General features: G+C 39.2%; 1 protein-coding gene and 1 pseudogene across 11 annotated transcripts in view; one reads left to right on the top strand and one right to left on the bottom strand.

The window, feature by feature from the left end:
• The window catches only part of Spidr (scaffold protein involved in DNA repair), a 261,442-nt gene that overhangs the window by 76,016 nt on the left and 171,205 nt on the right, over nucleotides 1-14,221 (bottom strand). For 10 of the 11 annotated variants that reach the window (XM_060391053.1, XM_060391055.1, XM_060391056.1 and 7 more), the window contains 2 exons: nucleotides 7,247-7,436; nucleotides 5,400-5,650 (listed from right to left, as the gene is read on the bottom strand). The exons of the other annotated variant lie outside the window; for it this stretch is intronic. In XM_060391053.1, the coding sequence (XP_060247036.1) occupies nucleotides 5,400-5,650; nucleotides 7,247-7,436 (441 nt within the window). The remainder of the gene's footprint in view (nucleotides 1-5,399; nucleotides 5,651-7,246; nucleotides 7,437-14,221) is intronic. 11 annotated transcript variants of the gene reach the window in all.
• On the top strand, nucleotides 12,640-14,084 carry LOC110565255 (protein SET-like; annotated as a pseudogene).

Genomic DNA, 14,221 nt, shown 5'->3' with positions numbered 1-14,221 from the left:
CATAGGCTCAAAGATCAACTATCAATAAATGGGACCTCATGAAACTGAAAAGCTTTTGTAAAGCGAAGGACACTGTCCTCAGAACAAAACAATAGCCTACAGACTGGGAAAATCTTCACCAACCTTATATCTGATATCCAGAAAATATAAAGAACTCAAGAAGTTTAAAGCAACAAATCAAGTAATCCAGATTTATTTGTAATAGCCATAACCTGGAAACAACCTAGATGTCCCTCAACAGAAGAATGGATACAGACATTGTGGTTCATTTACACAATGGAATACTATGCAGCAATTAAAAACAAGGAAATCATGAATTTTGTAGGCAAATGGCAGGAACTAGAGAAGATCACCCTGAGTTAAGTATCCCAGAAGCCAAAAGACACACATGGTATATACTTACTTATACGTGGATATTAGACCTATAATATAGGATAATCATACTAAAATCTGTATACCTAAAGAAGCTAATCAAGAAGGAGGTCCTGGGTTAAGATGATCAATCCTCAGAAAGACAAATGGGAAGGGTACTGGAAGAAGGAGAAAACATGAAACAGGACAGAAGCCTACCACAGAGGGCTTCTGAAAGACTCTACCCTGTAGGGTATCAAAGCAGATGCTGAGACTTACAGCCAAACTTTGGGCAGAGTGCAGGGAATCTAATGAACAAAGAGGAGATAGTAAGACCAGGAGGGGACAGAAGCTCCACAAGGAGAGCAACAGAACCAAACAATCTGGGCACAGGGGTCTTTTCTGAGACTGATACCCCAACCAAGGACCATTCATGGCGATAACCTAGAACTCCTGCAGATACAGCCCATGGAAGCTCAGTCTCCAAACTGTCTCCCTAATAAGGGGAACAGGGACACTCTCTGAAATGAAGTCAGTGGCTGGCTCTTTGATCATCTCCCCCTTATGGGGGAGCAGCCCTGCCAGGTCACAGAGGAGGACAATGCAGCCAGTCCTGATAATACCTGATAAGCTACGGTCAGATGGAAGGGGAGGAAGACCTCCCCTCTCAGTGGACTTGGAGAGGGGCATGGGAGGAAACGAGGAAGGGATGGTGCAATTGGGGGAGAATGAGGGAGCGGTCTACAGATGGGATTCAAAGTGAATAAACTGCAATTAATATAAAAAGTAAAAATTTAATAAAAAAGAAAACAATATAATTTAAAAATAAGTAAAAAAAGTCAAGTAAACATCATCAAAGAAAGATATAAAACCAGGCAACAAACACATATAAAGATGATCAACATCTTTTGGAAAATCTCATCAAAGCTACAATAAAACATCACTTTATAAATATTAGAACAGTTCTTATTTTTAAAAAGAAAAAAAGAGAGAAGAAGGAAAGGAAGAGGGAGAAGAATGTTTTAGTGCATATGTAGAAATATGTAAAATTATATTTTATTCTGTATTCCTTTTTATTTGGATGTGTTAGTGTTAGTAGCTCTGAAACTGGAGTTACAAACAGTTGTAAGCTACCATGTACATGCTGGAAATTGAACCGAGATCCACTGAAAGAGCAGACAGTGATCTTAACCACTGAGCCATCTCTCCACCACTACGCTCTCCACTTTTCCTCTGGAGATAAATTCTCAGGCTGCCTTCAGATCCCCTGGCCTTCATGTAACTAGTGCTTGGATTATAGGTGAGTACCCCCACAGCAGGTGAAAATTTCAAACTGTTGTGTACTGTTGGTAGAAATTTAAAATTGTATAGTTAGAATGAAAAAGTACACAATATTTTTAAATGTAAATACAATATCATATCGCTCAGCAGATCTATTGTAGGATGTACCAAAGAAAAATAAAATGGTCTACAGGAAAACTCTTACGTTGGGGGCTGATAGATGGTTTCTAGTTCGACTACTATGAATAATGCTGCCATATAAACATTTGTGTGGAAGGATTTTAGATTGTACTTTATTTTCATTTTATATTTATATATTTATAAATTTTATGTTTATATACATTTATATATTTCATGTATGGTGTTTTCCCTGCATGGTATCTGTGAACCATGTGCTTCAGTGCAGAGGGGGCATCATACCTTCTGAAGCTAGAATTACAAATGGTTGTTATCCAACATATGGGTACCAGGAATGGAACACTGGTCCTCTTAAAGACCAACAAATGATCTTAACCACTCAATGAAATATCTATTGCCGTATTTACTTTTACTGGCTCATATGTGTGTGTGTGTGTGTGCGTGTGTGTATGAGAGAGAGGTAAGATACATATGTGTGTGTGTGTGTGTGTGTGTGTGTGTGTGTGTGTGTGTGTGTGTAGACAGAGAGAGATAAAAACGTTATATTAGAAACCATGTTGTTTTGGTACTTGCCTGTAATCCCAGCACTTGAGAGGTAGAGACAGAAAAATGTGGAATTCAAGGTCATTCTGGGCTACAAAGTAAGTTCAAGAATAGTCTGGGCTACATGGGATCCTGTTCTCCCTCTTTCTCTCTTTTTCCCTCTCATATATACACGCTATTACTACTATAATAAATCACATGGTTAAATTTATCTCTAAGGCAAATATATTAATATATAATTATATGCAGATGAAAATGCACACCCATATACAACATATGCACAAGACTTAATACAACAGCAATTAGTAAAGTACAATTCTCTTTCTATATTAGTGATCCATAAACCACACTGTTTATGATCACAACAAACAAATCTAGAAAATGTTGATGACTAGAACTTTAGGTACCCATGGGACCAGTGGCCCTTTGCTTAAATCCAAGGCCAAATACTCAAAATTTCATTTTCCTACACAATCCAAACAAGGATCATAGGGCTAGGGAGGCTATTCTCTTGCATTAATCAGGATACAGGCTGTTCCACGCTGTCACTTCGAGACTTTATATTCCATTACATTTTTCATTTTGTTCTCTTGTGTAGCCATCAGCAAGTAAGAACCTCATCCATGCTAAGGAAATGATGTTATTTAGTCTAAGTGTCAACAGCTGCATATGTACTACCAAGAATGTACACAGGTACCATATTCACCACAACTGAGTAACTGAATGTTACTTGTTTCTGAATTTTAAAGGTTTGTACATGGTCTTCCTCCAAACCTCCACAAATATATTATTGCTCATATTATGGCAATGTTCTAAAGTGCAATAATGTCAAAGATAAGCTTCGGCTTATCAGACTTTGGCTTTGCATTTTCTTCTCTTCATTTGATATGTACAACAGGTGCCAGTGAAGGACACAGAGGATGTCTTTCAAGACCTCCACTGATGGCTGGCTCTTTGATCCTCTCCCCCTGAGGAGGGGGCAGTCTTACCAGCCCACAGAGGAAGACAATGCAGACACTCCTGATGAGACCTGATAAGCTACGGTCAGATGGAAGGGGAGGAAGAGCTGCCCTATTAGTGGACTTGGGGTGGGGAATGGGAGAAGAAGGAGTAAGGGTGGGACTTGGAGGGGACAAGGGAGAGGGCTACAGCTGGGATAAAAAGTAAATAAATATAATAAATAAAAAGGAAAAAATTGAAAATAAACAATTAAAAAAAAAAGATGTCCACTGATTACTCCAAGGTACTCATTATCATGGTGATTCAGCCACCCTGTATAATAGGAGTATGCTCAGCACTGTCAGGAGAGGCTTTAGCAGGATGTTCCTCATTACCACCTCAGTAGTATGCCTTTCTTTAAAGCAAAATTAAAATACAAAACAAAATCTATATCCAATCTAGAACTGTGTTTGATAATTTTACTCTAGGCCCCGGGTGGATTTCTAAACTTAGAAGACCATTCACCTGAAGGTCAATGTCAATCAACACAGAAGCTGTTCCTGTGTGTCTCACTGGAGTCAGAGGCTCCATCAAAATAGGACGTGTGTCCAACTCAGACTAGTTGATGAACAGCATATTTACTTTCAATTTATATTCTATTGCTTTGAGGGCTATTCCAAAGCACCAGAAAAATAGCATTCAAATATTATGAGAAATGCTCAGTCAATGAGATTTCTATAGCCACTGGAAAAAACAAAAACAAAGCAAACAGATAAACTAGAAAGTGCCTAAATCTGAAGACATTCCTTCTGTGGCTTTTCTGAGCACAAAGTATTTTAGATTATGGTTGGGCCTTTGCTGATGGAGCCACCTACCACAGTAGCCCTTAGCCACAGGAGACTACTTAAAATAGTTACTGAGTTAGTGAGATGGCTTAGTAGGTGAAGTTATTGTCAAGTCTGAGTTCAATCCCCAGGACTAACGTGATGATAGGGAGAACTGATGCCCATAAATTGTCTTCTGACTTGCATACACATGCAGTAGCATGCACATGCTTACAAATAGACATATAGTCACAACATAAATGACTAATGTAATAAAAATGTAAATTTAGTTTCTTAGTTACACCAGCCACAATTCTAGTACACAGTAATGAATTGGATAATTAAGACACATAATACACATATCATCACAGAACATTCTATTAGCATCACATATATTATTTCAAAAAATAGTCTCATAAAGTCACAGACTGTCAAACTGCCACTCTGGTTTTTAAGAATTGATACTGTAATGGCTATTTTAGGTATATTAACCACATGTCCTTGCTTTTCCGTAGCCCTACAAATGTTTCTTAAATTTGTATTACTTTCTATAATATGAGAAATCAAAAGTAAATGCAACAATTTCAGGGTAGGTCCTGACCAGACCTTGGTAGACACACCATATATATATTTTTTAATCTATTCATTAGTCCAAGAACATTTTCAGTAAGAATTCTCATATAAATGAGACCCTTTGCTATATATATATACACACCCTTTGCTATATATATAATATACCACATTGTGATGGTTATTTTAACTAAAACCCAAGCAGCTGGGTACACCTGTGAGAAATTTTTCTTAATTAAATAATTTGAAATTCAAAGACCAAACTTTAATCTGGATCTTTTAAAGTAGGAAGATATATATTTAATCTGGGCTATACCTTCTGCTAGCAGCTTACATAAATAATACAGAAGGAAGAAACTTTTGCTATTTGCCGGCTTGGCCTCACTCTTGCTGGCAAGATCAGAGGCATTACAGTCTACTTCTTCAGGGTTCCAGCATATACTGAAGAGCAGATGAGCCATCCACACCCACAACTACTGGATATTTGGACTTTATGTTGGTAGACAGCCATTGCTTGATTAGCTGGACCACAGCCTGTAAGCCACTCTAATAAATCCCATATTCATTCAGTCAACTCCATTCCTCTAGAGAATTCTGACTGATACATACATGCTCCAAATTTGATATAAGAAAAAGATATGCAAAACAGCCTTTGTATGCAGTGAACACCACCTAGAAATTCTTAAGCAGGCTTCCTTTCTTGGGAACTGCCTGTTATGCATACCCTTTCCCGTGCCTACGTTTGCTACTCACCATGCTCCAGGTGAATCTGCATGCCCCACTCTGTGCCCTTGCTGGTTCCTGGCACCATCTCTACTGAGAAGGGAGTAGGCCCTCTGCACTACTACTCGGACCCCAATTTCAGACCACAGGCCAGCTCTTTGGCTTTCCACAATGTCCAGAAGAGACTCCCTCAGGGGAGCACCAACCACAAGATGTTGCTCTGTCTTGTCATGCCCGTGGGTCAAGCTTGTGCTAGTGGCAGCCAGGCTACCACATATCATCTGTCCAAGACATGCAAAAGGAACAGTTTTAGTCTGGCTAATAGTGTCATGCTGTTCAAAAATAGTGACATTAGTGCACCAAAGAGACAGACAAACAATGCAGCACTGGTATCTAGCCTGCTGAAGAGCGGAAATGGGTAAGGGCAACACAGAAGACATTCCCCTTCCAACAGCACCAAGGAGACAGCCCCACTATTAATTACCTCTTGGGGATAGTTTCCCTTTTTGGTTTGTCCAGAAATAATGAATACAGTTTAATTAAAATGAGTCATTTTATTAGGTGTTGAATATAATCTGCTAATTTATACACTTTGCATACTCACATATTCTCCCAACAACTACAGAATAATATCAATGATCATAAGTCAATGATACATCTGAAATACTTTAAGACTGTTAATTTCCATAATAATACTTATCCTCACAATGATCCTAATTATTCTCAGAGATAAAATTGAGGCACAGAGAAATTGCCTAATGTGACCTATCATAAAGGTGCTAGGGCAGGATGTGAAACAATGCACATGGTTCCAAAATCCTATTTTATTTTTCTTTAGTGTCAGTTGTACTTTGTATGCATACATGTTTGCAGGCACATATGGAGGACAGAAGAGGGCATCAGATCCCTTGCAGCTGGAATTACAATCAGTTATCAGCCACTTATACAGGTGCTGGAAACTGAACTTGGGTTCTCTGGAATAGCAGCAAGAACAGTCTTAATGCTGAGCCCTCTCTAAAGCCCCCTCAAAATCTATATTACTCACTAGTATGCTACATGGTTACTGTTCTCTAACAAAACATATGTTAACAGTTTTACATAACATAAACTGATTAAAAGTGTACTTTTACAAATTTATTTTTTAATTTAATAACACTCCCATCCCCATGTGTGTGCTTGGACATACTACATGGCAAGTGTGTACGTGTTATAGGTCAGCTTTGGTGTCCTCTTCAAATTATCACTTCCAGATATTTCTTTGGATAGTCAAAGGAATATGTTTATTATATAGTTCAAAGGAAAGTGAAAGTACCAGAAACAGTGTACCAGAAACAAATTCCCATAGCTGAGAGTCCTGCCCACATACCCTGGCCACTATCAGTGAATTACAGTGAAATTCTAAGTTCATTTTGAAATAGCTCAGAACCCACACCATATTCCACTAAATCAAACTCTATCACATAACTTCAATATAACTATAATGTTCTAGCTCAAGGCTTATAGACATAATATTTCTGTTTCTAAGGAAAACAAAGAACTTAGCAAATAAAGGCTTAAAACTCTTAGTTTCAAAGTGAAAATAGAGAAAATACTTTCTGAGTCCTGATGTGCTAATTATAACCCCATGGAACTGAAAGTACTCTCATGTTTTAATAAATTGAACTAAAGATTAAAACTACATAATAGAAGGATGAAAAACTGTAATGAGACCATGCTACATCAATTTTCAAACCTCTAGGTACAATGATGATAACAACAGGCTTTAAAATATATAGCTGGGGACAGAAGATGAATATACTCACTTATTCATAAGTCTTTTAAAATACAGATAACAGTATTATTAAAGTGTAAAACTCACAAATCAATTAAAAATTTACCTGACTGCTGGAAGAACTGTTTGGTATGTCCTTAATTCTAAACATCTGCGCCAAAGTTATATATCTTCTTGGAAGAGATGTGTCCTGACTGTATACTATTTCATGAACTGTTTCATTAGCAATAGCTTTCTGACAAAAATAAGTATTCAGAATAACAGAGTAACTTCCATTTGGAATGAAAAGTTTTTGCCTAGGAAAAAAGAGAGATTTGTCAGTTTATTTGCAAGTCAGGTTTTCCTTATAATTTAAGCAAGGAATGCTGTTAAATTCAAGACTGTGTACTCCTAACAATGAATGGCTAACACCAGACCAGGGCATGGCATGACAGCTCTCCAAGAAATTGAATAAATAAGACCACATCATTCTTGGAAGAAAGCCATCCCTAGCAATGAACAGCTAGGACCATGCCTTTCAGCAGTTATCCACAGCCCATAACAACTAAGTATGACTCAATGATATAACTTTACTTTCTGACTGAAGCTCTATGTTAGTAACAGAGGGTAAAATTAAGTCCCTAGGCATGGGCCCTCTTGGGGAGACCGATGTCCTCCTCTCAAGAAGAATTACAGATTTGAAAAAAATGAGCAAAGACTACATACACTCAAGCAATGAATTGGATATTATTTACAAATACGATCTTTATGTATTTAAGAAGCTCTCATTGTTCAAAAAATATAATATTTAAGGAACTTAGACCCTTGATACCAACTGGTCAAAATCAACACTATTAGTGCAGAAACAGAAAAACAGCCGAAGAGGTTCTTCTCAGTGCTCTAATGTGATAAAACCTTTAACGTACATTCTTTAAAACAAGTTGTGCTGTTAATAAGAAAAATTGAAAAGCTCAGGTTCTGGAAGGAAGAATATGACACCTCATTAAACTATCTGGAGAGAAGGAAGAATATCAACCAGGGAGGAAGGAAGGAAGAAAGGAGGAAGAAAGGGAGATACACACACACACATACACACACAGAGAGACAGACAGACAGACAGACAGGAACAAGAACAGACCTGAGGAATAATACAACAGTAAGAGCAGCAAGTACTCTTAACCACAGAGTCATCTCTCCAGGTCCTCATTTCTGGACTCTTACACAATTTAGGACCCCTATCTAAGGAATGGTGTTATTCACAATGGCCTGGGATTTTCTACATCCATTAACTATAATTTCCCACAGACACACCCAAAGCCCAAGCCAATGTTGACAATTCCTCACTGAGAGTCTTCTCAGATGACTCTAGGTTGTGTCGAGTTGACAAATCACATTATCACTGGTCCCAACAAGAGCCAACTGGCCACCTTAGGAAGCTAGAAAAATCTTATAATAACTCTTTATTTCATTTTCTTTCTTCAGAGACCTGAAGTTCTTGTCATACAGGTTTTTCACTTGCTTGCTTAGAATTATACCAAGATACTTTATATTATTTGTGGCTATATGTAGTGAAGGGTAGTTTCCCTAATTTTTTTCTCAGACCCTTTGTCATTTGTGTACAGGGGGCTAATAATTTTTTTTAATTAATCTTGTATCCAGCCACTTTGCTGAAGATGTTTATCAGCTGTAGTTCTCTGGTGGAATATTTGGGGTCACTTTGTATACTATCATAACATCTGCAAATAGTGATACTTTGACTTCTTCTTTCCGAATTTGTATCCCCGTGATCTCCTTTAGTTTTCTAATAGCTCTAGATAGAACTTCAAGTACTATATTGAAGAGATACAGAGAAAGTGGGCAGCCTTATATTGTTCCTGATTTTGAAAATACCAGAAGACGGAAAGCTGTCCCTTGCTTATGGATTAGTAGGATTACCATAGTAAAAATGGCCATCTTACCAAACGCAATCTACAGGTTCAATGTAATTCCCAGCACAATACCAACACAGTTTGTTACAGACCTTGAAAGAAAATTCTAAACTTCACATGGAAAAACAAAAAACCCAGAATAGTTTAAACAAACCTATACAATAAAAGAACTGGAGGTATCTCCATCCCTGATTTCAAGCTATACTACACAGAAATAGTAATAAAAACTGCATGGTACTGGCATAGAAACAGACTGGTGGATGAATGGAATTGAATTAATGACCCAGAAATAAACCCACACACCTATGACAAATTGATTTGTGACAAAGGAGCCAAAAGGACAACATCTTCAACAAATGGTGCTGTCTACATATAGAAAAATATATAGTCCTGAGTGAGGTATCCCAAAAGCAGAAAGGCATAGTTATATACTCACTTATATAGACCTATAAGATAGGATAAACATATTAAAATATATATACCTAAAGAAGATAAACAAGAAAGGGGTCCAGGGGTAAGATGATCAACCCTCATCTAGAAAGACAAAGGGGATGGACATTAGAAATAGGAGAAAACAAATAACAGGACAGTAGCCTACCACAGAAGGCACCTGAAAGACTCTACCGAGCAGTGTAGCAAAGCAGATGCTGAGACACATAACCAAGCCTTTGGCAGAGTGCAGGGAATCATATGAAGAAAGAAGGAATTAGTATATCCTAGAGGGGACAGGGAGCCCCACAAAGTCCAAATATATCTGAGCACAGGGGTCTTCTATGAGACTGTTTCTCCAACCAAGGACCATGCATGGATATAATCTACAACCCCTGCTCAGACATAGTCCATGGTAGCTCAGTATCCAAGTGGATTCCCTGGTAAGGGGGACAGGAATTGTTTCTGACATGAACTCATGAGCTTCCCCTCCCCCCTGAGAGAGGAGCAGCCTTGCTAGGCCACAGAGAAGGACATTGCAACCATCCTGAAGATACTTGATAAGGTAGGGCCAGATGGAAGGAGAGGAGGACACCCCCTCTCAGTGGACTCGGAAGGGGGCAGGAAGGAGATGAGGGAGGGAGGGGAGGAGTGGGAGAGAAAGAGAGAGAGGGCTACAGCTGGAATACAAGTGAATATATAAAATTATTTGAAGTTTAAAAAAAATTTAAAAAAAGAAAAGACAGTTAGCAAGCAAAGCAAAAGAGAGAGAGAGAGAAATATAAATAGATCCATATTTATCTTACTGCACAAAACTCAAATCGAAGTGGATCAAAGACCTCAATATAACATTGGATACACTAAATCTATTAGAAGAGAAAGTGGGGAAGAGCTTTGAACTCACTGACACAGGAGACAGCTTCCTGAAAACCAAAAGCTCAGGCTCTAAGATCAACAGTTAATAAACAGGACCTCTTAAAACTGAAAAGCTTCTGTACGGCAAAGGGTGCAGTCAATAGAATGAAACAACAGTCTACAGATTTGGAAAAGATCTTCAACCCTCTATCTGACAAAAGCTAATAGCCAAAATATATAATGAACTCAAGAAATCAAACACCAATAAACAAAATAACCCACTTGAAAAAGGGGGCCCAGAACTGAACAGAGCGTTCACAATAAACAATTCTCAAATGTCCGAGAAATGCTCAACTTCCTTAGTCATCAGGAAAATGCAAATCCAAATGACTCCAAGATTCCATCTCATACCAGTCAGAATGGCTAAGATCAAAATCTCAAGTGACAGTACATACTGACAAGGGTGTGGAGAAAGGGGAACACTCCTCCATTGCTGGCGGGAGTGTAAACTTGAACAACCACTTTGGAAATCAGTCTGGCACTTTCTCAGAAAATTGGGAATAGCTTTACCTCAAGACCCAGCTATAGCTCTCCTGGGTATATACACAAAAGATGCTCCACCATATAACAAGGACACTTGCTCAACTATGTTCATAGCAGCTTTATTCATAATAGCCAGAATCTGGAAACAACCTAGATGTCCCTCAACCAAAGAATGGATAAAGAATCCGTGACACATTTACACAATGGAATATTACTCAGCTATTTAAAACAAAGAAATTATGAAGTTTGCAGGCAAATGGATGGAACTAGCAAAGATCATTCTGTTGTGAGATAACCCAGACCCAGAAAGCCACACATAGCATGTACTCACTTATTTAGCCATATAATACAGGATAAGCATACTGTAAGGCACAGACTCAAAGAAGATAAGTAATATAGGGGATGCAAGGGAGAATGCACAAATCTCACTTGGAAGGGGAGACAGACTAGACAGAGGTAGTGGCTGAAGAGACGGAAGAAGGTAGGAACAGAGAGTTAAGAGGGTAGTGAACAGACCTGGGGAGATCAACTAGGAGAAGACAAAACAGAAACAGAGGGTGTGGGCATCTCTGTGACAAGCTGGAGGCCTAAGTCGGGGCAGGCTCCTGGGAGGATATAAGGGGAATTCAAGCAGAGACTTCAGTTACAGAGACCATACTGACTGAAAAAGACTTTCTCTAACAAGACTAGTCTTCTAGTAAAGGGCAGGGAATACCAACCTACTCACAAAAACTTCACCCAACATTTACCCTGCCTATGAGATGCTTAAGGATACAGATAGAGCAGAAAGAGAAGAGATGGAGGGAATGCCTAACCCAACCAAAGACCGACCCCATCAGAGACTGCCAACCTCTGAGACTATGAACAATGCTCTGCTAAACTTGTAGACAGGAGCCTGTTAGAGCTGTCCTCTGAGAGGCACTACCCAGCAGTGCCTCAAAACAGAAGCCGAGACTCACAGCCCAACACTGGGTGATGCATAGGGCATCTAGTGGAAAACTGGGAGGAAAGAGAAAAGAATCTGGAAGTGACAGAATCTCCACAAGAACACCAACAAAGGCAAGTAAACACAGTCCAGAGGGGCTAGCTGAGATTGAATCATCAACCAAGGACCATGTATAAACTGGACCTAGGTCCCCTACAAAGATGTAGCTGATAGGCACCTTAGGCGACACTATGTGTGTCCTCTAGTAAGGGAAGTGGGGTCTGCATTGGACAGGGACTCACTTGTCAGCTTTTTGATCACTTTCCCCTGGCAGGACTGCCTTGCCAGGTCACAGGGGAATAGGATAGGCTCAGTCCTGATGTAATTTGATACACTGGATGGGAAAGGGAGCTCCCCCTTTCTGAGAATAAAAGGTGGTGGGAGGAAGGGTGGGGCTAAGGTGGGTAAGAGGGGCTACAACAAAGACGTAAAGTGAATAAAAACTCATGTGTATTGAAAAATTCATTGAACTTTTACACAAAGGACACTCTTTTAACTTTTAAATGACAACTAAAGTAAATGCTAAAAATAAAAATCAAGAATTTTTCTTTCTACCTTTTTATTAAATATAATGCCAAAAGTCCTAGTCCATAACACAAGGCACCATAAGGAAAGAGGAAGCACACATATCAGAAAAGAAGCAGTCAAATGACTTTCCACACAGATACTTATACTTTAAGATAAGTGTCATGTTGTGCAAGCTAGCTACAAACTCTCTATACGGTTGAGGATTATATTGAATTGTGATTCTTCATGCCTCCATGTTTGCTTTTCAACACCATGGCCAAAGATAGCAAAACATACATACCAGCACAAAGTAAATAATTCCCAATGAATCTGAAGATAACTCCTAAATCTAGTGAGTTCAGTGAGGGAATTGAAGATCTAGACATAAGTCTGTTTTGTGGCAAAGAAGCCAAAAAATACACACACTGGTGAAAAGACAGCATCTTCAACAAACAGTGCTCGTCCAACTGGATGGTTGAATACAGAAGAATGAAAATAGATCCATATTTATCACAGTGTACAAAACCAACTCCAAATGTATCAAGGACCTCAACATGAGAAGACACACTGAATGTGATCGAAGGGAAAAGACTTGAACTCATTGTGACAGGAGAAGACTTCCTGAATAGGACACTTGGAAAACAACAACTAATAAATGGGACCTCAGAAGTGGAAGAGCTTTTGTACTGCAAAGGATACCATCTTTCAGGCAAAGCAGCACCCTACAGACTGGAAAAATATCTTTACGAATTATACATCCGATAGAAGACTAGTATCTAAAATAAAGATTTAAGAGTGTTTCTGCGAGTTTCTTCCTGCTGTGAACATAAAGCCTCTGCTGTCTGGCTTCAGGCCACCTCCCTCGTGCCATAGCCCTAGAACAGCAGTCTGCGATCCTGCCTCAGTCCAAGAAACTCAGTCCAATTGCTGCCCTGAAGCTGAAAAATACATCAGCCTCTCCTGGACTGCCAAATGGAGAAAAAGAACAGCAAGAAGCAATTGAACACACTGATGAAGTACAAAATAAAATAGACTTAATGAACAGCCCAGTGAGAAAATTTTGAAACTCCATCAACCATTTTTTTGAGAAGAGGTCAGAATTGATTGCCAAAATCCCCAATATTTGGTTAACAATATTTGTCAACTATCCACAAATGTCTGCACTGCTGGGGTAGGAGGACGAAGAGGCTCTGCATTATTTGACCAGAGTTGAAATGAGAGAATTTGAAGACATTAAATCAGGTTACAGAGTAGATTTTTATTTTGATGAAAATCCTTACTTTGGAAATAAAATTCTCTCCAAAGAATTTCTCGGAATGACAGTGGTGACCCATCTTCAAAGTCCACCAAAAAACAACAGAAATCTGGAAAGGATTTGACAAAGCGCTCAAGTCAAAAGGTGAATAAGGCCAGCAGAAGCAGCAGCTGGAAGAGCCAGATAGCTTGTTTACCTGGTTCAGTGACCATTCCAATGCAGATGAGTTAGGAGCGGTCATCAAAGATGATACTGGCCAAATTCCTTGCAGTGCTATTTCGTTCTTGATATAGATAATGATGAAGGAGAGGCAGAAGATGATGATGATGAAGAATAAGAAGTATTGGAAGAGATTGATGAAGAAGGGGATGAGGAGGAAGGTGAAGAAGATGAACATGATGGTGAAGGAGAGGAAGGAGAGGAAGGAGAGGAGGATGAAGGCAAGGATGACTAGCACAGAAGACCGATGGATTCCAACGTTCTCTTTTCTTTTTTCTCTCCTCTTCTCTCCCCTCCCCTCCCCTCCCCTCCCCTCCCCTCCCCTCCCCTCCCCTCCCCTCCCCTCCCCTCCCCTCCCCTCCTCTTTTCTTTATTTTCTCC

The sequence above is a fragment of the Meriones unguiculatus genome, chromosome 9, assembly GCF_030254825.1.
Source record: "Meriones unguiculatus strain TT.TT164.6M chromosome 9, Bangor_MerUng_6.1, whole genome shotgun sequence".
In the NCBI taxonomy this organism is placed as follows: Eukaryota; Metazoa; Chordata; class Mammalia; order Rodentia; family Muridae; genus Meriones; species Meriones unguiculatus.
Note: the sequence above shows the minus strand (reverse complement) of the source record. Positions and strands in the feature narration are given on the sequence as shown.